Genomic DNA, 22,234 nt, shown 5'->3' with positions numbered 1-22,234 from the left:
TTCAAATATAAAAAAAAATCTGTATAAATAAAATATAAATATAAATAAAAATGTCCAGACTCAAGTCTTACCACTATTTTTTGCTTTCCCGTTGTCCATTAATAGCAGTGTTTTTCAGTACTCTTGTAATTCAGTCCAAGACCATCTGACAGGTTGTCACAGGCGTATGGTGTGTGCAGGTTCGTCACTGATCTGGTCATTTACATGAAAAGGGAGTGACCAGAAATCTCCTCCTCCTTCTGGTTTCACAACTACAGATCAGCTTGTTTTGTTGCTATCACACTCGGCAGCGGGGTTTATTGTTTGAGTTATTTGTAGCTATATATAGGTAGGGACATGTTATAAACTAAAGAAAGTTGTATTTTAAGTTTATTATTATATTGCCAGACAAAGCAGGAAAGGCTGGGTGCGGTTTGTCAGTTGAATGTTGTATTTTTCAGAAGTGACTGGAAGTGAAATGGTTGTTTTGGTTGTAAAGTCACGAGGACGAAATGTGCCAAAATGTGACTGAAATTACTTCTCTCTCTCTCTCTCTCTCTCTCTCCAGTCAAACAAAATAAACACTGGGCCTTATTCGTGATAACACACCGACAGAACAAATAAGACCGTTTTTGTGCAAATTGTCTCATTCGATTGAGTGGGACAATTTATATAAGAATGGATTTGTAAAGGATTTGTACAGGAATTCATTCTGCTCATGTTTCATTAACAAGGTCCAGTGTGTGAAATCTCACAGAGAGAATATTTTACCTTCACTTCAAGGACATTCAGTAACAGTAATATTAAAAGCAATATATTGCATTACATCTGGGTGAAAATATTAAAGATTGTGTGAAACGTGACCGGTTGCTGTTGTCCTTTGCCCTATAATAGACCAGATTGTTGATTTTATTATTATTTATTAATGGGATCATTAACCTTGATGTTTTACAAATGAATTTTTACAAGTACAATATGTAGTCTCTAAATTTATATACTTCAATGTACTATAACTGCATGGACAACAATTGAAAAATAAATAAGTAAATATAAGTTGGTATAAGATTTTTGATTTTGGTATAAGATTTAAGAGTTTAAAAGTTGGTATAAGATTTTTGATCAAGTGTTGCCATGTATGTAATGAAATATTCACAAGAAACTACAAAAAAAAAAAAAAAAAAAATCATATCCATCGCTCTCTGAAACCTCTTTTAACTCTGTTTGTCCGGATGTAATTGTGCTTTACCGCTGAAGTCATTGGTGTTAAGGAAGTTATGTTCCAGACTTACAGCTTGGAACCACATATTTGTGTGCAATAACTGTTACCAAGAGCAGTAAATGTTGTGTTTTACTGTAGTGTTGTGTTTTTATGAGTAATTTAGCACTCTATGAGTGAGTTTTCTAAATCGTAGCTGATAAATGATTGTCTAACAGTCATGCTGCCTCATTTTAAGAACTCGTGGCATTGTTGTGGTATTTAAAATGTGTTTTAGTGCTGTTTTGTTCCTCTGCTCACTTCCCTGTTTCTTTACAGTCACTTGCCTCTCAGTATTGCAGTAACTTATTTAAACTCACCCCAGAGGAGGATCTGCACACCACGTGAAAGGCCAAGTGAATTGATCTGTAAACAGAGGCCTGGCGGAGGAGCGATGGCATCTGAGTTTGAATGACTCACTTCTTTAGGAGGGAAAAATCTTCTTGGTTTGAGTCGAGGAGAGAAGAGATGAAAAGAGGATATGAGAGGAGTAAGGAAGGAATATCTGTAGGTGTAGCTCTGAGCTAAGACACATGGCAGTTATATCCCAGCATGCACTGCTCTGAGTTCGCACTCTCTTTGGAGAGGTTTTTTTTTTTTTTACTTCATGATAAACTTTAAAGGAGAGCTGCTTTTTTGGAGTGTTAAAGTGTTGCTGTACCCTCCAGCTGTGTGTGTGTGTGTGTGTGTGTGTGTGAAAGCAAGAATTTAACCTTTACTGTATGTATAATTCAAAAATCAGTGTCTTCAGTTTTGAGGGAGGAATTCAGTTTCACAATTCACTATTAGTGGGGGTTTATTTGGACATACTGTCTGCATTGTTTTAGCTCAGAGAAATGATACAAATTGGATAAAGGCACAAACATGCCTCGAAATTTGGCACTGAAGTGATACAATTTTTTAGTAAATTCAACCCCAGACTGTATTGTTTTCTTATATCTTAGTATTATGTATATACTATTATAGTATTCTTGTAATATTTTGAATTGGCCTTTATTTTTATTCTATTTTATTGTAGTTTTAGTACTCATGTGCCTTTGTCAAGTAAATATATATTAGATGAATAAATGATCTTTAAATTTAATCATTTTTAATTACATTAAACTATTTTCATTGAAACTTTTTGGAATTGATTGAAAGATCATTTATCAGTTTTTGATATTTTTCAAAGATCAATCTAAGATTCTTAATTATCTTAAAAGGCAGCATAATCATGATTTTAGAATAGTGTTTGAGTCAGGAGTGCACATGATTGTATGATGTGATGTTATGATTGTTGTCTGTGTTTTATGCTTTTTATGTAAAGCTTAAAACAATAAAACTTTGGTCTTCATTGTAATTTTAAAGGGCTTTATTACTAAATAACACTTCAGTTTATGATGCTTATAAATGCTCTGTAGACAATTTACTACATTTTGAGATATTTTTAGAAATATTCTAAGTGCACAACACACACTTCCAAAGGTGCATCATTGCCTTGATTTTTAAAATATCACCAATCACTACAGTGAAGTCATGCTTGCAATTTGAAACATAGAGAGTTTTAGTACTCATGTGCCTTTGTCAAGTTAATATATCTATTTATTTTTTAATTCATTTTTATTTTTGGCAATTTTAGTACTCAGAATTAAACTTATTTCAGTTTCTAATTTTCATTTAAATTTACGTTTATTTATCTAATATTTGTATTTTATTTCCTCTCCTGAGTGTATAGTGTGCATCAGGACTTGACTTTAGAGTTTTGTATTTCTCGGTATGTGGTGACAAATATGTTATTTCTTGGGTATATGTGGTGCAGTGTCTTGAATTTCACATCTTTGTGTTGTTCCTATAGGGGACTCAAATATGAAGCCGCATATAATCCTCTTCAAAATAATATGGCTCTCACAGTCACACACTCCTTGTGTTCCTCACCTCCCCCAGTAACACACACATACTTACAGTACATTTAAACACACACACAGTCCTGTTTTGTGTCATGCCTCTATGTTTCAGTGCAGTTTCCTGGATATTTCCCCAGACTGTTAACATCTGGTATTAACATCCGTCTCAGATTATCGGATCATGAGTAGTCAGCGCTGAATACAGGTATAAACAGGGTCCAAAATGTTCACATTTGTAGTGTAAACTCTAATGGTTTCTGATTCATCCAGTAAAGGATTAATCATTGTGCCAAAATGCACTTTAGCCTTTGTTTGCTATCTATGGCTTAAAAATAAAGTGAAACATGTTATACAGTAATACAGCTTCTAGAAAATGACACATTTTTCAATGTATTTTTAAAGGGATAGTCAACCAAAATGAAAATTCTGTCATCATTTACTTAATCTTCATTCTAAATCTGTATGGCTTTATTTCTTCTGTGGAACATAAAAGAAGATATTTTGAAGAATGTTGGTAATGAAACAGTTGACGGTAGCAATTGACTTCTGTAGTATTTCTTGGAAGTCAATGGCTACTGTCAACATTTTGGTTACAAAATGATGACAGTATTTTTATTTTTGGGTAAAGGGCCTTCATGAAGCTTCCCTTCCCTAGTGTACTCCCTCCCATGGGCATTATACACTTGTATTTGAATTATACATCTGTCATAAATCAAATCTGGCATTACTATGGCAAGGTCACAGATAACAGCCACATCTACAGAGCCCTACTGGTGTGGTTAGGAAGTTAGGAACACCTCTCTCAGAGATTTAAAGTGTAAGCCATTTGTCAAGGTGAATGCCACTAAATGTCAAGCTGGTAAGCGCTTGACAGCTTGTCTGGGTTTTGTATGAGTATATGCTGCTTCATTTATTATGGCTAATATTGCACAGACCTTCTCTGCCAGTGCCAGCGGGTTTTTGCTGATTGCTGCTTTATTTGGTCTAATGCATCCGTGTACTTTATGCACCAGACTTAAACGACATACAATATTTATTAATGTTTTGAATTAGGTTTTATTTTTACATTTTTAGTTTTCATTATTATTTTAGTTTAAGTTTTAGTGATTTTATGATGTGATTTTGTCTTTTTTTATTATTATATTTAATGTAGTTTTTTTAATTTTAGTACTTTAACTTAAGCTTATTTCAGTTTCCAATTAGCATTTAAATTTAATCATTTTTAATTACATTAAACTATTTTCATTGAAACTTTTTGGAATTGATTGAAAGATCATTTATCAGTTTTTGATATTTTTCAAAGATCAATCTAAGATTCTTAATTATCTTAAAAGGCAGCATAATCATGATTTAGAATAGTGTTTGAGTCAGGAGTGCACATGATTGTATGATGTGATGTTATGATTGTTGTCTGTGTTTTATGCTTTCTATGTAAAGCATAAAACAATAAACTTTGGCCTTCATTGTAATTTTAAAGGGCTTTATTACTAAATAACACTTCAGTTTATGATGCTCATAAATGCTCTGTAGACAATTCACTACATTTTGAGATATTTTTAGAAATATTCTAAGTGCACAACACACACTTCCAAAGGTGTGTCATTGCTTTGATTTTTTAAATATCACCAATCACTACAGTGAAGTCATGCTTGCAATTTGAACTTTAAACCTTCATGCTTGCATCAGCTTACTGTGGCTGGTCACTTGATGATCCTTATAAAACAGTATTCTAACAGCACAGATGTAAGATGTAATCAGTTGTATGTACAGTATGGCTCACCAAGTGAGGCATTTGAAGGCTAGGGTGACCGTATCACTCTTCTTACGCTCCATCTCAGCCAGAGCCATTACTGCACTGAGACTCACACGGGCCTTCATGTGTAACGACCACATAAAACTTGCATTAGTGCTGCATAATGCATGATTCCATGAAATGCTGCCCATTCTCTCGTGATCCAAAGTCATTGCTATTGTGCGATATTGCTTGCAGTGCTCAGGAAAGCAAGCAAGTGAAGCGTTCAGTACAAAATGGAAGAATCCACCCAGGACTTTAGTTATTTTGGTATTGATCTGAATTTAATGCTTTAAAGATTTTCTCCCTTGGTATTTGATGTACATTGTTTACCAAGGTTAATCATGCAGAAAGAAACACTCAAATGTGGCAAAAAAGAACAGGAAACAGTAATGGTCCATTGTAGTCTATTATTAATAGCAGTGATGGTTTAGAGCACAACAATAAAAATGGCCTGATGATAATTTTGGGAGAATTTCAAACAGCCAACATTTGATTTCTCAGAAGCTCATACTGGGCCTTGGGTAGTACAGAATTGTACGAGGCTGATGGGAAACGTTAAAGACTGAATATGGATTTGTCCCACTGTGGCACTGAGGGGAAACCGCACACTCATAATTCTCTGAAGGTGACTCTTGAATCTTGATCTGTATACTACTCAAACGCAATCCCAAAGCAATCAAACACGAATCTCTGTTCCCCTCTCTAAGCTCACACACAGTGGGTGTTCCATACTCACCTTTGTTGCTCAGCGGGAAAGGCTATTTTAAGTTAGCCCACCCCTCTCTGGAAGAAAGCAATAAAATTGTAATGCTAATGAGTAAGGTGCAGAATTAATATCTGAATCATTCAGAGTTTCCTGATTTAGAATAATGAAAGTGGGAAGCTTTGAATTTGCTTCTGGTTCTGTTCATTTATAGCCATGGGTCCACAGAGAGAGGACGCCCGCTATTCCCGCTGCGCCCCGTGATTCATTATCTGCGGCAGACATTAGCATGTAGTGACTCATTTATGTCCTAAATTGACTATTATCTGAGTGTCTAAAAGTCAATTTTCCTGCTGGGGCATATTAATGGTTTGCTGATCTGGTATATTTGAAGTTGTGAATTACGGCTGTCATGGGTCTTGGTGCTAATTTGTCCTTTTGAGATCATGTCTGCTTAATGCATTACTGTTTAATTGTACCCTTTATTAATGCTTTTTTCAAGTTATGCTAGGAAAAAGTGGAATAAACAAACCAAAAATGAAAATTCTGCTATTAGTCATCCTCACTTCTTTTGAAACCTGAATGTAACCTGAAGTAATTTCTTCTGAGGAATACAAAAGGAGAAATTTACAACAGATTGTCCAAGCTGCTCTTTTACATGCAATGAAATTTAATGGCGACCACAGCCATCAAGCTATTTTTTTAAAGGCAAGGTTTCCAGTGAATACGTCTGTTCCTCACATAAAGCCATCATATCTCTGACATTTTTCTAAATATCTCCTTTGGTGTTTCTCAGAAGAAAGTGATTTATAATGGTTTGGGACAACGTGAGGGTGAGTAAATGATGACAGAATTTTCATTTCTGGATGAACTATCTTTTTAAATTAGCTCCAAATGAGTTTCTACATCTTATATTTCCATTATCTACATACAGAATGTTGTGGATTAGTCATTGAAACTTCAAGACACATTTGGATCTCTGTATCTGAGTCTCTGTTTCTCTGCTGCTCAGAGACTACTGGGAAATATAAACTTGTGCTTCCAACTTTGTCTGAGTGCTGTTGGGAATCTGTGGGCGGATGGTGTGTATCTGGCTACTACACGTGTGCCTGTGTGTGTTTATGTATATCTCAGTTGCTCTGTATTGTTTATACAGTGTGTCTTTGATTAAAGTTGCAGTTTTAAACTAAACAGGCCCTGTGTTAGCATTCAGTGCTGACTGAAACACGTATTGCACATTTCATAAAAATGCCCGGTCAGTTTTCTAAGTCTGGCTCCATTACATCCTGTCTGGATATTGTATCGAGGTTCCAAAAAGGAGGTTCTGCCATCCGTCGGAGCCCGTTTCTGGACACAAGTCCAGTCTATGATGAATCTGTCTATTACAAAACTATCCATTCCTGCTAGAGAGTTTCCCTCCCCATGTGCCCTGCCCTCTGCAACCCCCTGTCATCATGACAAAGCTGTTTACCTGGCCTCCCCAAACCCTGCTGCGTCCACTCGGTCATTCGCAGCCTTTAATCTCATCCAAAGTCCAGCTGTGTTGAGCGGCAAATTCCGCCGGATGGATTCAGGGAATGAAGCTGGGGATGGGCGTCTGGCATCTGCCACGATCAATATTCGGCTACAGTCCATTTTGCTGACTGTGTGAAAACGTGGTGGTCATTCTGCATGTAGATGGGGATTTGCAATGCCTGAATCGGATCCGAGTGATGTGTCTTGGATTTGTTGGCCTCTAATGGCTCTGTAAAACATTGTGAATAGTAAAAAAATACCTAATGCAATAACAGATTCACAATGACATTTTAATATTGCTTAAAAGCTTTATAATGCTTGGCAGATCTGAACAACAGGCTGATGGTTTAGTGTTTTATTTATATATATATATATATATATATATATAAGGGATAGTTTTCTGAAAATTCTGATAAATTTGAATATATTTAAGAATGTTTCAGCTGTCCATACATTGAAAGTCTATGGGGTCCAAAACAACATGGGGATCCGCAATGCCTGTAATGGATCCGAGTGATGCGTCTTGGATTTGCTGGCCTCTAAAGGCTCTGTAAAACATTGTGAATAGTAAAAAAATACCTAATGCAATAACAGATTCAAAATGACATTTTAATATTGCTTAAAAGCTTTATAATGCTTGGCAGATCTGAACAACAGGCTGATGGTTTATTGTTTTGTTTTTTGTTTTTTTATAGGGTCCAAAACAACATTGTACGCCAGTCACTTCAGTTACATATGGTCAAAAATTAATATTTCAGGCCTCTTTTGTTTTTTTGTTTTTATCAAATATCTTCAAAATATTTTTCGAAATAGAAGAGTCATATAGGTTTAAACAGGGAGCCAAACTTGGTCTCAGAGCAGCTGTTATTTCTGAGGATTTCTTGCTATGTAAAATGTTGACATTCTTATCTTCCGGAAGATTCTGGTCTGGAGCTCTCTGAGGGAATGTCTGAAACATTTTCATTTCTGTACGCTGATATAAATTCCCTACAGCACCATCACTGGATGCAGTTGAGCTGGTCGATTGATTCAACTAATTGAAACATAATGGTTCAGTCATCAGGTTGCTTCTGAGCAAATGTTGGTCATCGTAAATTTTTTTTCACCTTTTGGCTGTCCACCATGCTCATAGAGAGTTCATATCTTTAAAAGCTGCAGGGGTCAGGCATGCTGACCTCACTGTGTGAATCTGTGTACAGGTCACTGCCTCAGGGGAGGAACTATAGACATAGACAGTCAGAAAGAGTTAGACTGTGCTTTAAAAGACTAGCCCACAGCATCTCATGAACACTGCATCACTGCTGACCTTTTAAGGAGTACTTCCAGTGGAAAATTACAGCTTCTGGGACCGGAGACTAATGAACTTATGACCTCATCCTGCGTGTTCAGTTCATGGCAAGCTATTATCTCAGAAATATTTTATTATTTTTAATCCAGTTTTCTTAAAAAAAAAATATTTTCTGAAAAAACATAGAGCTAATTAAAAATCATGGTTGATATAGTTTTCAGTTCATCTGTCACATAAAAATATATATCATGGTGACAGTCTAAAACTGTTTATCAATAGAGATACATTTGCGGAATATACATATAACTGTGCAGCTCAGGTTTGCTGAAAGTTATTGACACATTATCACAATAAAGAAACATCCATGAATAAGTAAATAAAGCATACTTGATGTTAACGTTAAGCACCATAAGCTGTAAAAAAATAAATAAAATAAAAAAATTCCAGTACTTGAATCTTGGCACACAAATTGGTCAAATACACACAAAATAATGTAATTTTGTGAAGGTAAACAGTTGGAAAAGAAATTAGATGCCTTTGGTGTCAATATATCAGATATGTGCATTAGGTCTTAAAGTGACAGCAGTTTAATATTCCTGCTGTTGTCTATGTCATACATTTTAATCGTACAAAAAATTCAATTATTCAATTTCTTATTTGAACTACTGTTAACTACCTGAAAGAGTTAAAACACTGCTTATTTCATTTGTATCTTTATTACATTGTATTTGTCTTACTGTTTGTAATTTAAGTCTATGCATTGCATTGTGGACCTTTAGTTGGTCATGCAGGTAATCCACTGATACAGTAAATTTGCATGATATACAAGTACTATGGTGGTATCCTGTTCCAAGCATTACATGCTACATTGTTGTTACATGACCTCACTATGTTTAATTTGTGTTTAATTTAGTAAGTAGTGTCCAGGTGTCATCTTTCACATCAAATAAAGAATCAGAAAGGAGCCTACTGCATACTGTATTTCTAGAAGAAAAATGGCACTGCTTCACATTTATGGTTCAGTGCCTGTGTTCAGCATGTTTCAGCAGGTTTGTTTGTTCCACTCTCTGCTGTAAGACAGATTACATGCTGTACAGCACAAAACCTCATACAGACACGTGTGCATTCCTGGAAACATGCAGGTCCTGTTGTTTGCCGTTAAACTTCATGTTCTGAAGTATAACTAGCATTAAGCTTAGTCAAATACTTGACCTGCCTAAGTATAGTAAAATCCCCTGTTACATAACTGAATTATTAATGAACGTGAGTTTTATGAGTCACCACGTTCAAGGGCAGTAAAGCCTCCATCATGACCGCAGCCACAACAGTGTGTTTTAATACGAGGTTGGGAGTACATGATGAACTAAGCTCTGAGTACATCTACACCTAATTACCTGGGTGTTCCGCCTGATTTAGCTAAGTGGATAATTTACGGTTGAGCGTCATCATTACCAAAGCAGCATTTTTTGAGTCTGCTTTCATAAAAAATCCCAGATCTCATTTTAATAATGAATTGCTTGGGGTGGAATGATTATTGAGTCGATGTTTGAGCCGCAACGCAAAACCCACATCAGAGAGAGTTCATCCAGGCGGAGCTGCGGTTGGTTTGGGTGTTATGCTGTAATGATCGCTTGTGTACTCGCTCGTTCTGTGGGAGGATCACAGGCCTCTAGACATGACTACGCAAATCTTTCAATTAATCAGCTGTAGACAATAATCTGTTCACAATGATTTAATCAAATTACACAGTTGGGTTTGATCTCCAAGAACATTTCCTCTCAGGCTGCTTTCTGTAACCTGGTGCAAAGCTTTTCCAGAAGGTTCCACGTGCCCTGGCGCAGGTCGTAGAAAGTGTCAGACCCCCCTTTTGAGGCTGCGGCACCCCCGCTGAGTACAGAGGGTGAATTAATTGGATTTTACAAAATGTAATGCTTTGATATTTACCATACGAATCCCATTGCTTGTCTTGCAACCACAAGAAATTGCTTTTTGGAACAGTAATAATGATCATAAAACTGTGTCGGACTGAAATAGATGCAGTTCTCTCTCCTCTTCTGCACCAGAACTCATTAATTGGGAGTCTAATGGAGGAGTCAGAGACGTGCTGGAGCTTGACAATTTGTTAAACATGGAAGTTCGAAAAAGGGCTCCCATGTATCACATATTTATTGTGTTTTATTAGTGGTCGTAGAGGAGCGGAATGGTTTGCATGGACGCAGTCACCGGAGAGCCATCACTCACAGTAGTTTTAGACAGACTGTAATGACTGAATAATGAAGGCGTGTTTCTCCAGCTAAGGGCACCTTTAGTCCGTTACTTTTAGAAGTTAGACTTCTTAAAACACTTCACTCTCTCAACAATTTATTTAATTTGTCTGCTAACAATGTCAACAGTTAATATGAATGTATCATAGATTAAATCACTCGCCCCATCCCTGAACTGTCATGAAAAAAAAGGAAATGGCATCATTCGTTCTGTGGAAGAAATTATTATTATTATTATTATTATTATTATTATTATTATTATTATTTATATTTAAGATATTATAATAGTTTTAATAAAAGGTCAAGTCTTTTTTTAAGGCTAATTTTATTTGCGTTACCATTTAGTTAAAAAAATCTTAAATACCCAAAAACTTTTCATTAAATAGTTTACATAAATTATTTAATAATAACTATTTATTTAAAAAACTATTTTGTTTTTATTTTTAACTATATTTTTTTATGATGGAAATTTATATGTAGTATATGTAGTATAATATGTAGTAAATTTGCACTAGAAATGCTCAATAGTGCTATCAGACCTTTTTGCTTTTTCCTAACTCGTTTATCATTTACCTGTTTTTAGAAGAACAGTTTAACCATATACTGTAGTTATATAGATTTATGTGTATGAGCTAGGCTGTGTGTGTGTGTGTCATGTGGAGATCAATCTGACTGCTGCTGTGTGGGAAGAAAACCAAATTCTCCCAGCATGAACTGCTGTAGTCTGTTTTATCAGCCATTTTATTATGTTGTTCCTAGAGTCTGATAACACACACAATGGAATCAGATTGACATATCCGAGCCATGTAATGGCATTTATTGTGTATAACTCACATCAGTATGATTTGTTGCCGTATACAGCTTGTAGGCAGTGCTTTAATGTGATTGAGTAGCGACGGGGAGCAGCCTGAGGATCACAGCGAGTGACAGGTCACCGTGTGTGTTGTGTATTTCACTGACGTGATTACAGTCTTCAGTCTAACCTTGAGCTTGCTGGCCTTTGCGTGTTCATACGTGGGCTGGAAATGTAAAATTATTCCAATTTACTGCAGTAGAGCACTAAGTCTGTGCTTTGATCCATCTGTCACTTCTGACCCTGACTGTCAGTCGCCCTTCTCTCGCTCTCTCTCTCGCTCACTCATCCCTGTCCCACACCCGCCCACTGGGTACAGCTGGAACCCATCTACACTTGCCATCTGCCTCTTTATGAGATGTGCCGGACTCTTATTGAATATGTTTAGAAGGAAGTAGGTGTTTCACTGCTATCAGAAAGTAATATTTTCAGTCTGCTTTGATTTAATTAGACCTTTCATTAGCTACTGGATTATGCATCATTATTGTGGTGGCAACACTGTTGAAAGATGTACAGTATATTTTTGGTGCTGTCAAATCAATTCATCGAGATTAATCGCATCTGAAATAAAACTTTGTGTTTACATAATATGTGTGTGAACTGTGTATATTTATATGTGTATATGTATAAATACACACGTGTATATTTAAGAAACATATGTAATATATAATTATATGTAATATAAATCCTATATACACACACATTTGTATTTATATATATATATATATACAGTTTTATTACATGGCTCTGTGGAATACTTGATTCTGATTGGTCAGTCGTGACATTCTGAGGTATGTTATCCCTTGATTAACAACCGGTAAAAGCTAATAACACAGGCTCATCCGGGTAACAACAGTCGGCGCTGTACTCTTGCTTGAACTATTTTTTCTTGTTGGAAGCTTTGTGTTTGTTTAGCTAATAAAATATTAAAACTCGATTCAAAATGGTGTACAATTATTTAATTATGTCATCCTAGTATCTCGGACTCACTCTCGTTTCATACAAATGCAGCTGCTGCCATTTTGCTATGATTGTTTTGTACGCTGTAATGGATTTAAGGAGAACTAACAAACTGGTAAGGTTTTAAAACATTTTTGTTTTAATTCTTTTATTGTCTTAATTATTTGTTTGGTGAAATGTTATGTAATAAGTGGTTTGACTGCACCATTTCCCTTAAATGTCCATCTAGTTTGAATTTGCCGCTTGCTCGCAACTGCTGTGTTCACGGAAGCTTTGCGTTCAAATATTTCAACTCAAATCAATATTTTGTGTCTAATTATTTACTTATGTGGCAAGTAGCCATGTAATAAGCAGGATAATGTACATCCAGCTGGTTGTTATCTCAGAATAAACCCCAACAGGGTGATCAGGACACCGACGCAAAGCGTACATATATGCACAGTACACACATATATATTTTGTAAACAGTTTTATTTCAAAGATGTGATTAATTGCAATTAATTGATTTAACAGCAATAATGTTTTTAATATTCTACCAGTCTCTCAAATACTTGATTTTGGCCAGACACATAAAATATGTGTATAATGACATAATTGTAGAAAAATATTTAATGCAAAATAATTATATTATAGCAATAATTATAATATTATTAACAATTATTATTATTATTATTACAGTTTATCAGACATTATACAGCAACATAAATTATACATTATTATAAAATATTTATACAATTAAAGCATTCAGAATCACTGAAAGTGATTGTAGGCCTTAGAAAATTATATTTTGGTATAATTATAATTAATTTTAGAAAAATATTTAATAATATATAGTAACATTTAATAATAATAATAGTTATGAAAAATAATGCTAATATTCATTATGATTATGATTGCTATTATTATCCATATACAGTGTATCAATCATTATGCAACAACAATAACAAATACTGAATGGAAAAGTGTTAGAGATTTACTAACAGTGCTGCATTTAAATATTAACTTTAAGAAAGTGGTAGATGTTTGGCAGTGTTGATGAGGATTTTTGTTGGAATGCTGAAAACATTTTTGCTATTCTGTTTCGTGACGCTGGAAGCACAGAAATGTGCATTAAAAGTATTCACTCTCACTGAGTGCAAGACGAAATTTCGATTTGACAAACAACAACTTAAACTTGGGAAACCATCGCTTTGTGCCATTAAATCATTTCATTCTGTGTGAAGGGCTCCATAGGGATCCATTGTTTAATTTTAACTTCTTGTTGTGGTGAAAATCTGCATTATGTGAGGGCATTACAATGTTTATTCCTTCAGTTCAGCAGCCAGGATGGAGGAAGACAACTCACGAATTGTTCTGTGTGGGACTCCATCACAGCTATAAATATTCAATGTGGGTGCTTGCATTGTGCCAGTGCAGCTGTATAACTATTCCTCTTTTGATTGTTAGCCACACATACACTTACTACTAACCATTAGCCTGTCACAAATTCTTACTCTGATTGGCCGGCTGGAGGGAACGGGCTCTGACTCTTGCAGCCATCCTTGTGATCTGATTAGTCAAATCAGCCCAGGTCCTGATAAAGACCTGATGGTCAACAGAGGAGATGTGGCATCTTGTTCAGATGGAGACATGGCTGTTTTTGTCTGTATGAAATCTTGGCTGGAGCAGTGGCCGACTCAAAGCAGATGGGTGGCAGGAGACTCCTCTGTGAGGCAGCGGCTCTATTGATGGATACCGAGCTCCAGCGGCAAGATCCATCCATTACTGAAGTGCTCTGTCAACTTATGTAGAGGAGCAAGATGCCCAAACACACACTGAATCACACGGTGGATCACACACTGGATCTTTTAAAGGAACAGTTTAACCGTAAAATGAAAATCCAGTCACCATTTACTCACCTTCATACAGTTCCAAACCTGTATGACTGTCATTTTTCTGTGAAACACGAAATGATAAATTTTAAAGAATTGCACTGGTCTTTTTTTCGGTTTACAAACGGGCCTTCGCACCGCAGGAACCTTTTCATAGTACCAGAACTAATTGTGCAACTACCCACTTTTTGGCCATGGTTTAAAAAGCCATGTACACATACTGTAAAGATTTTGTCAACTTCTTTCGCAAGTATGGAGAACAGGGATAGATGGACGGATGCTGAAGTGCATGCACTTGTAGCAAATGTAGCACTGCCAGTTGTCATTGGAGAATCTTAGTCCTCCTTTCCGTTCTTTCAGTCACTTTACGTATACATCAACATTACATGTCCATTATTGTTAAACCTGCGAGACACAACAAAAACACAGCTCCGATCACAGCGTCCTCCATCCTCCTGTTGTTAACGTTGTTGTTCTTTGTTTTCGTTGTTGAATGGCGCGCACAAATGACGTCACAGAATGGTTCACAGAATCCATCTCAATATTTTGTTCATGTGTTGGTCCAGTTTGTGAACAAATTCTTTTGAGTTGAATTTCAATGAATCAACTGATCTGGGTTACAGAATCGGTCTTAATAATTTGTTTGTGAAATTGGTCCAGTTTGTGAAGGGGGAAAAAAAATCCATGAACCAGATCAAGTGATTCATTGAAAATATCCCATTTAAAAGAATGAATTGTTCATGATATATGCATATACAGGTCCTTCTCAAAAAATTAGCATATTGTAAAAAAGTTCATTATTTTCCATAATGTAATGATAAAAATTAAACTTTCATATATTTTAGATTCATTGCACACCAAACTGAAATATTTCAGGTCTTTTATTGTTTTAATACTGATGATTTTGGCATACAGCTCATGAAAACCCAAAATCTCAAAAAATTAGCATATTTTATCCGACCAATAAAAGAAAAGTGTTTTTAATACAGAAAAAAGTCAACCTTCAAATAATTATGTTCAGTTATGCACTCAATACTTGGTCGGGAATCCTTTTGCAGAAATGACTGCTTCAATGCGGCGTGGCATGGAGGCAATCAGCCTGTGGCACTGCTGAGGTGTTATGGAGGCCCAGGATGCTTCGATAGCGGCCTTAAGCTCATCCAGAGTGTTGGGTCTTGCGTCTCTCAACTTTCTCTTCACAATATCCCACAGATTCTCTATGGGGTTCAGGTCAGGAGAGTTGGCAGGCCAATTGAGCACAGTAATACCATGGTCAGTAAACCATTTACCAGTGGTTTTGGCACTGTGAGCAGGTGCCAGGTCGTGCTAAAAAACCGAAATCTTCATCTACATAAAGCTTTTCAGCAGATGGAAGCATGAAGTGCTCCAAAATCTCCTGATAGCTAGCTGCATTGACCCTGCCCTTGATAAAAAACACAGTGGACCAACACCAGCAGCTGACATGGCACCCCAGACCATCACTCACTGTGGGTACTTGACACTGGACTTCAGGCATTTTGGCATTTCCTTCTCTCCAGTCTTCCTCCAGACTCTGGCACCTTGATTTCCGAATGACATGCAAAATTTGCTTTCATCCGAAAAAAGTACTTTGGACCACTGAGCAACAGTCCAGTGCTGCTTCTCTGTAGTCCAGGTCAGGCGCTTCTGCCACTGTTTCTGGTTCAAAAGCACACGCCTGTGCACGGTGGCTCTGGATGTTTCTACTCCAGACTCAGTCCACTGCTTCCGCAGGTCCCCCAAGGTCTGGAATCGGTCCTTCTCCACAATCTTCCTCAGGGTCCGGTCACCTCTTCTCGTTGTGCAGCGTTTTTTGCCACACTTTTTTCCTTCCCACAGACTTCCCACTGAGGTGCCTTGATACAGCACTCTGGGAACAGCCTATTCGTTCAGAAATTTCTTTCTGTGTCTTACCCTCTCGCTTGAGGGTGTCAGGTCGGCAGTCTTACCCATGATTGCAGTTTTGAGTAATGAACCAGGCTGGGAGTTTTTAAAAGCCTCAGGAATCTTTTGCAGGTGTTTAGAGTTAATTAGTTGATTCAGATGATTAGGTTAATAGCTCGTTTAGAGAACCATTCTTCATGATATGCTAATTTTTTGAGATATGAATTTTGGGTTTTCATGAGCTGCATGCCAAAATCATCAGTTTTTAAAACAATAAAAGACCTGAAATATTTCAGTTGGTGTGCAATGAATCTAAAATATATGAAAGTTTAATTTTTATCATTACATTATGGAAAATAATGAACTTTTTCACAATATGCTAATTTTTTGAGAAGGACCTGTGCATATGCTGTGTAACCATCTCTCTTTTTTTTTTTTTTTTTTTGGAGATCTTGTGAAATGAATCACCTGAACTGCTTTAAGGAATCAGTCTAAATAAGTTGTTCATGAATTGGACTTGTTTGCTTCTCAAATTTAACTCATTGACTCAAAGCGGTTCTAGCATTAACATCTCACACAATTTGTATTGTATTGTATTCACTTGTGTGGACACATTAATGATACTTATATGGTGCTTTTTTTGACGCTTGGGACAAAATGAGGGGGTTTAATGATGACAGAATTTTCATCTTTTGAATGAACTATCACTTAAAAGACTTGCATTTTAACTTTGTTTTGGTCTCAACAGACAATTATGTTGCCTTCAATCTGTGCACATTAGAATTTTTCCTTTTTAAATCCAGTTCTAACAGATGTTTTTGTCTCTCTCCAGCGGAGCCTCTCCCTCTGATGGACCTGTGTCGACGTGCAGCGCGGCTGGCTCTGGGACGAGAGCGTCTACAGGAGATCGAAACATTGCCTTTGCCCCAGTCTCTGAAGAATTACCTCCAGTACCAGTGAGAGCGCGGGCCCTCACATAGAGACGCACACATGGACACAGCAAGGAAGCCTGAGGCGCTACTATAGCGCCACCATCAGGCCACAGAGGGAAAATGTTTACATTGTGGCTCATTGGTGAAATCTTAAGTTAGTTTTTTTTGTTTGTTTGTTTTTCCGTTTTTATTTCCTTCTTTATGAGTTGTTTAAATTATTGATGGCTTTGGAAGAAACTCGGGGGACAGTGTGACGCAAGGCTAGAGCGGCGGCAGTGCAGCAGACCTGCAGCGCCTCCAGGTGTACGTCTCGCCCTGGAGAATTCAACAGGAAGCACATTAACCTTGGGATGCCTTTGAAAGCCCACAGAAATAATCGTTCCTCTTTCCCTGGGTGTGAAGCCTGCAGAGCACAGTCATTGGACAGAGGAGACCGAGCCGGCCGCAGGTGGGGTTTAGCCGCCTCCCGAATCAAAATCTGCTACACAGGAGCCTCAGAGGAAGAAACAAGCCCTGGAAGTTGCAGTACCTGCACACAGGAACATCACGGGATGGTTACATGACTGACAGCAACCATTTTCCCTTTTTTGTCTGGGATGGATGTGTATTCCTGAGGACATTCATGCACGTACGCATGGAAATGACCAACAATCATATACGGATTTCACTTCTTTTTGTTCTCTGTGGGCCTGAGTCACTTTTCTATCTGATTTTATTGTCAGTGTGAGATTTCAGTTGATGATGATGATTTTATCAAGATGTTTGGCTACCTTTTAATTTTATTTATCAGGTTCGAGTTCCTTTTTAATGAACTAAGGTATGTGCGAGTGAGCACATAGATATCGAACACTTATCATACACTCATCACATATGGATTTCTATTTTAAACTGGGATGCTGCTTTTATTATTATTAATATTATTATTATTCTGTCTGAACGCTTAAATAGAAGTCTGGTTTTTCAGAGGCACACGGTGGAATGTAAAGATCTTGCTAGCGTTAGCATATTTGAAATGTGAATAAAAGCCAAGTGAATGAGAATGATGATGTCGACAGTTTTTTTTGTTTGTTTTTTTCTTCTGAGACAGAATATGCCCAGATGTGTTTCAGCGTTCTCATTGAATAAAAACATGCATTCTTGAGCACAGAAGGGCCTATTTACATAACACCACTTCTTTTCCTCGGCTAGCGTTCTTCTGAGAGTTCCCTCATTTCCCACATTTCTCTCTCTCTCCTGTCTGACTCCCACTCTATCACTGTCTGAGGCTGAAAAGTATTATCTAACCTAAATCTGTGAAGAATTGGATCACTCTTCTCATGCTCTACTCTGGTTCGTGGGAGGCTTTTAAACAGTCACTAACCGCAGGTGCTTTCAGTAATCCAGACCTCCCTTGTGTTCTTAATCACTCAGTCATTCACCTAAAAAACCCTTAACATTTTCAATTGAATAAAACTACATGATATGTTGATTAATCACATTCATCACAATTATTGCATATACTCTGTCAATTTTTGCAAAAGACCCTCAAATGAAGATAATTCAGAGATGCTGAAGGACAAGAAAATTATAAAATAGATAAAAAGCAGCTGTAAAAGATCAGTATAGTCAGATTTAGTCTAGTCTAATGCAAAATAATAAGAATTTGGTAACACTTTAGTCTAGAGACCAATTCTCACTATTATCTAGTTGCTTATTAGCATGCCTATTATTAACATTTTGGCTGTTTATTAGTACTTATAAAGCACATATTCTGCATGACCATATTCTACATCCCTAATCCTACTCGAGACCTAAACTTGACAACTACCTTACTAACTATTAATAAGCAACGAATTAGAAGGTTATTGAGGCAAATGTCGTAGTTAATGGTTTGTTAATAGCGAGAATTGGACCTTAAAATAAAGTATGACCAAGAGTTCATATGAATTGGCAGGATAGTAAGAATGTGTTATCCTGTACAGTATGTTATGTCTATGGTATTTGCTAATGCTTTTTTATTGTTACATACACAACTACACTGCTGTTCAAAAGTTTGCAGTCAGTAGGGTTGTTGTTGTTGTTGTTTTTTTTTCTTTTAAGAAACTAATGTTCAGCAAGGGTGCACTAAATTGATCAAAAGTGACTAAAGATATTTATAATGCTGTATAAATGCTGTTCTTTTGAATTTTCTATTCATTTAAGAATCCTGGAGAAAAAAAAGAATGTATCAACATTAACACTAAAATATTAAGCAGCACCACTGTTTTCGACGTTGATAAAAATAAGAAAGATTCTTGAGCACCAAATCAGCATATTAGAAAGATTTCTGAAGGATCATGTGACACTGAATGCTGGAGTAACAGCTGCTGAAAATTCAGGTTTAGAAACAGAAAACTGTTCACAATTACTGTATTTTAGCATTTCACTATATTACTGTTTTACTTCATTTTAGTCTAGTGAGCATCAGATTTCTTTCAAATATATTTACACCAAAGTTTTTAATGGTACGATTAATTGCATCCAAAATAAAAGTTTTCGTTTACATAGGCTAATATATGTGTGTATTGTGTATATTTATTATGTATATGCAAATACACAAACATACAGTAAATATTTTGAAAACATTTACATGTATATATTTATATTCATATAATTTATATTATATATAAATATATTTATTATATAAAAAACATTTCTCTTAAATATATATGCGTGCAAGTGTTTATTTATATATACATAATAAATATACACAATACACGCACATATATCATGTAAACAAAAACCTTTATTTTGGATGCAATTAATCACGATTAATTGTTTGACAGCACTAATAATTACATTATTTTATACTAAATATATGATATATAAGTGGGTATTAAATGTTAAATGGGTAAGATTATATGTACTGTATATCAGCTATCTTTAGTGGGATGCATTTACATTGTGACTGTCCCTCATCCACAATCCACTCTGTCTGTAAAGGTGTGAATCAATTGGCTCATACAACCCGATGGCCCATATGGCCAAATGTCCCATAGAATTATAATATCTAATGAGTTTATCACAGAATCCCCAGTGGGTGATTACAGTTTCATGTTTATTATTTATAGCAGGTATAAACTTTGGGTAAAGATTATTTGAAGACTAACACACCACACTACTACCTTCAAGAAATGTATCTCCCCACAAGAATCTTGGTGACGCTTACTTGTTTTATGTATCAGCATAATCTAATACATTGGCGAGCCACCCGAAAGACTAAGCCAAATACAGCAATATCTAACACCCTACAAAATACCTTAGTAATCCAACTCAGATTTAATTTTAAGTGCATACAAATGCAGGAGAGAAACTCCATACTGCCTTTGTACTTCTTCCATTAAGGTCAACAATCTTTAAGTGGCTTTTTTTAAATAATAGAGAATGCATTTACTGATCCTTTGCTTGAAATAGGGTGATTTGGACTAATCTTGCCCCGTTTTAGTGTATCTAGACATGTTAGGACTGTCTTATTGGAAATCAATGTTAGACAGCAAGGCACTGTCCTTCCGTGCCAGCATAAAAATTGACTTTTTTTTTTGTTTGATTGTTTTTTCTTAGCTTCTCTCTTTCACTTTTGGAATGAGCTCAAATGTAATTGAATAGCACAGATCCGAGAGCACAGGTACAGAGATAGCGCTCCGATCAAAGCATCGGGACGGCGAACGAGGGGCTGTGGTTAAAGCCAGGACATTGATCCTCCCTATCCTCCGTTTCCCCCCAATCTGGTCTTAAATCACTAACAAACATGTTTAACCAAAGGGAACAGACTGTTCCGTGTGTTCCAGCCTTGAGAGAATGGGCCGAAGAGTCTGCGTTTGTGTCCAAATGCTTTCGAAACAGCCTGGGAATCACTGGTTGTTTATGTTTTATGTCCTTCATCATTAGCAGGCGATTGTTGGAATACTTGGAAATGGGTATTGTACTGACTTCCTCCCAGTGTGATTCTCAATATGCTATGTAGACATGGGTCAGTGGCTATTTCCTTAACTTACCAGGGTGTAAATAGGCGGGTGAGCGCTCATCCCCCACTGAGAGGCCTTGGGAGAGGAGTGTAAAGAAAAAAAAAGCGAGACTTCCTTGAAGTGCTTCCTTCCCTGTGGGTGTGCGACTGAGAGAATGAGGGTATAAATAGGGAGCCGATGGCAGTGATGGTCTGGGGAAAAGATCTTCATGTCCTAAACGACCTCAGCTTCCACGTGCAGGTGCATCCTGGCCTGTGCTGGTCACATCATCACTGAGGGTACAAGAAAACAGTGCGAGCAAATGTGTTCTGCTGAGAAAACACTGGAGACGGCACCTTTTGTTTTGGTGTTCTCACTGCATGTTTCTCGTTCATGTACCATAACTCAGATTTCTATTAGAGGAGGAAGATTAGGAGAACAGATTGGGTGAAAAATATATATGTAAAACCTTCAGTTTATATATTAATGTACATTAAAAGGTAAGCAAACACAGTTTTGTTAACAGTTTGTAAATGATGAACATACAGAAAAGTTAGCCATTGGCTGCAGTCTTTGTGGTATGTTCAAGTACAACCTTTAGCCCAAACACAATTGGCTTTCATCGCCACTATTTCTTTGTTGTCACAGTCTTTAGATTCACTCACCATTTTGGGAAAACATGCTTCATGAGGTAAGGCTAACATAAATGTATTCTTTAGTTCCGAAATCACCAATTAAACAGTAGCATCTGAAATTTCTCCTACTAAACGTTCACGTAAATTATTTTGTACTGTACACTAGGCCTACTATTCAAAAGTCTAGGGTCAGTCATTTTTGTCTCTTATGATTAACTTTATAATACAGTATGCTGAATTCCTATTATCAATGTTGAAAACAGCTGTGCTGCTTAATCTTTTTTGTGGAAACCATGTTACATTTTTAATGATTCTTTGATGAATAGAAGATTCAAAAGAACAGCATTTATTTGACATTTTTCAGTGACTCCAAATTTTGTATGGCATTTTATATAAACTCACATCTTTGTGGTACAGTAGTCATAATTGACAAAGTG

At 36.5% G+C, this 22,234-nt stretch overlaps 1 protein-coding gene across 8 annotated transcripts in view; it reads left to right on the top strand.

Moving 5' to 3' along the window:
- The window catches only part of LOC109088529 (SPRY domain-containing SOCS box protein 4-like), an 87,280-nt gene that overhangs the window by 49,158 nt on the left and 15,888 nt on the right, over positions 1 to 22,234 (top strand). For 5 of the 8 annotated variants that reach the window (XM_042718717.1, XM_042718718.1, XM_042718720.1 and 2 more), the window contains one exon: positions 17,101 to 17,234. The exons of 2 other annotated variants lie outside the window; for them this stretch is intronic. Coding sequence is in view for 1 of the 6 variants with exons in the window: in XM_042718721.1 (XP_042574655.1) it covers positions 17,101 to 17,228 (128 nt within the window). In the remaining 5 variants the exon portion in view is untranslated. Of the gene's footprint in view, positions 1 to 17,100; positions 18,744 to 22,234 lie in introns of those variants that run through there. One more of the 8 variants, XM_042718721.1, reaches the window with a different exon arrangement.

Source organism: Cyprinus carpio, chromosome B2, assembly GCF_018340385.1.
Source record: "Cyprinus carpio isolate SPL01 chromosome B2, ASM1834038v1, whole genome shotgun sequence".
Lineage (NCBI taxonomy): Eukaryota > Metazoa > Chordata > Actinopteri > Cypriniformes > Cyprinidae > Cyprinus > Cyprinus carpio.
The sequence above is the reverse complement of the archived record's forward strand: the minus strand, read 5'-3'. Positions and strand labels throughout refer to the sequence as shown.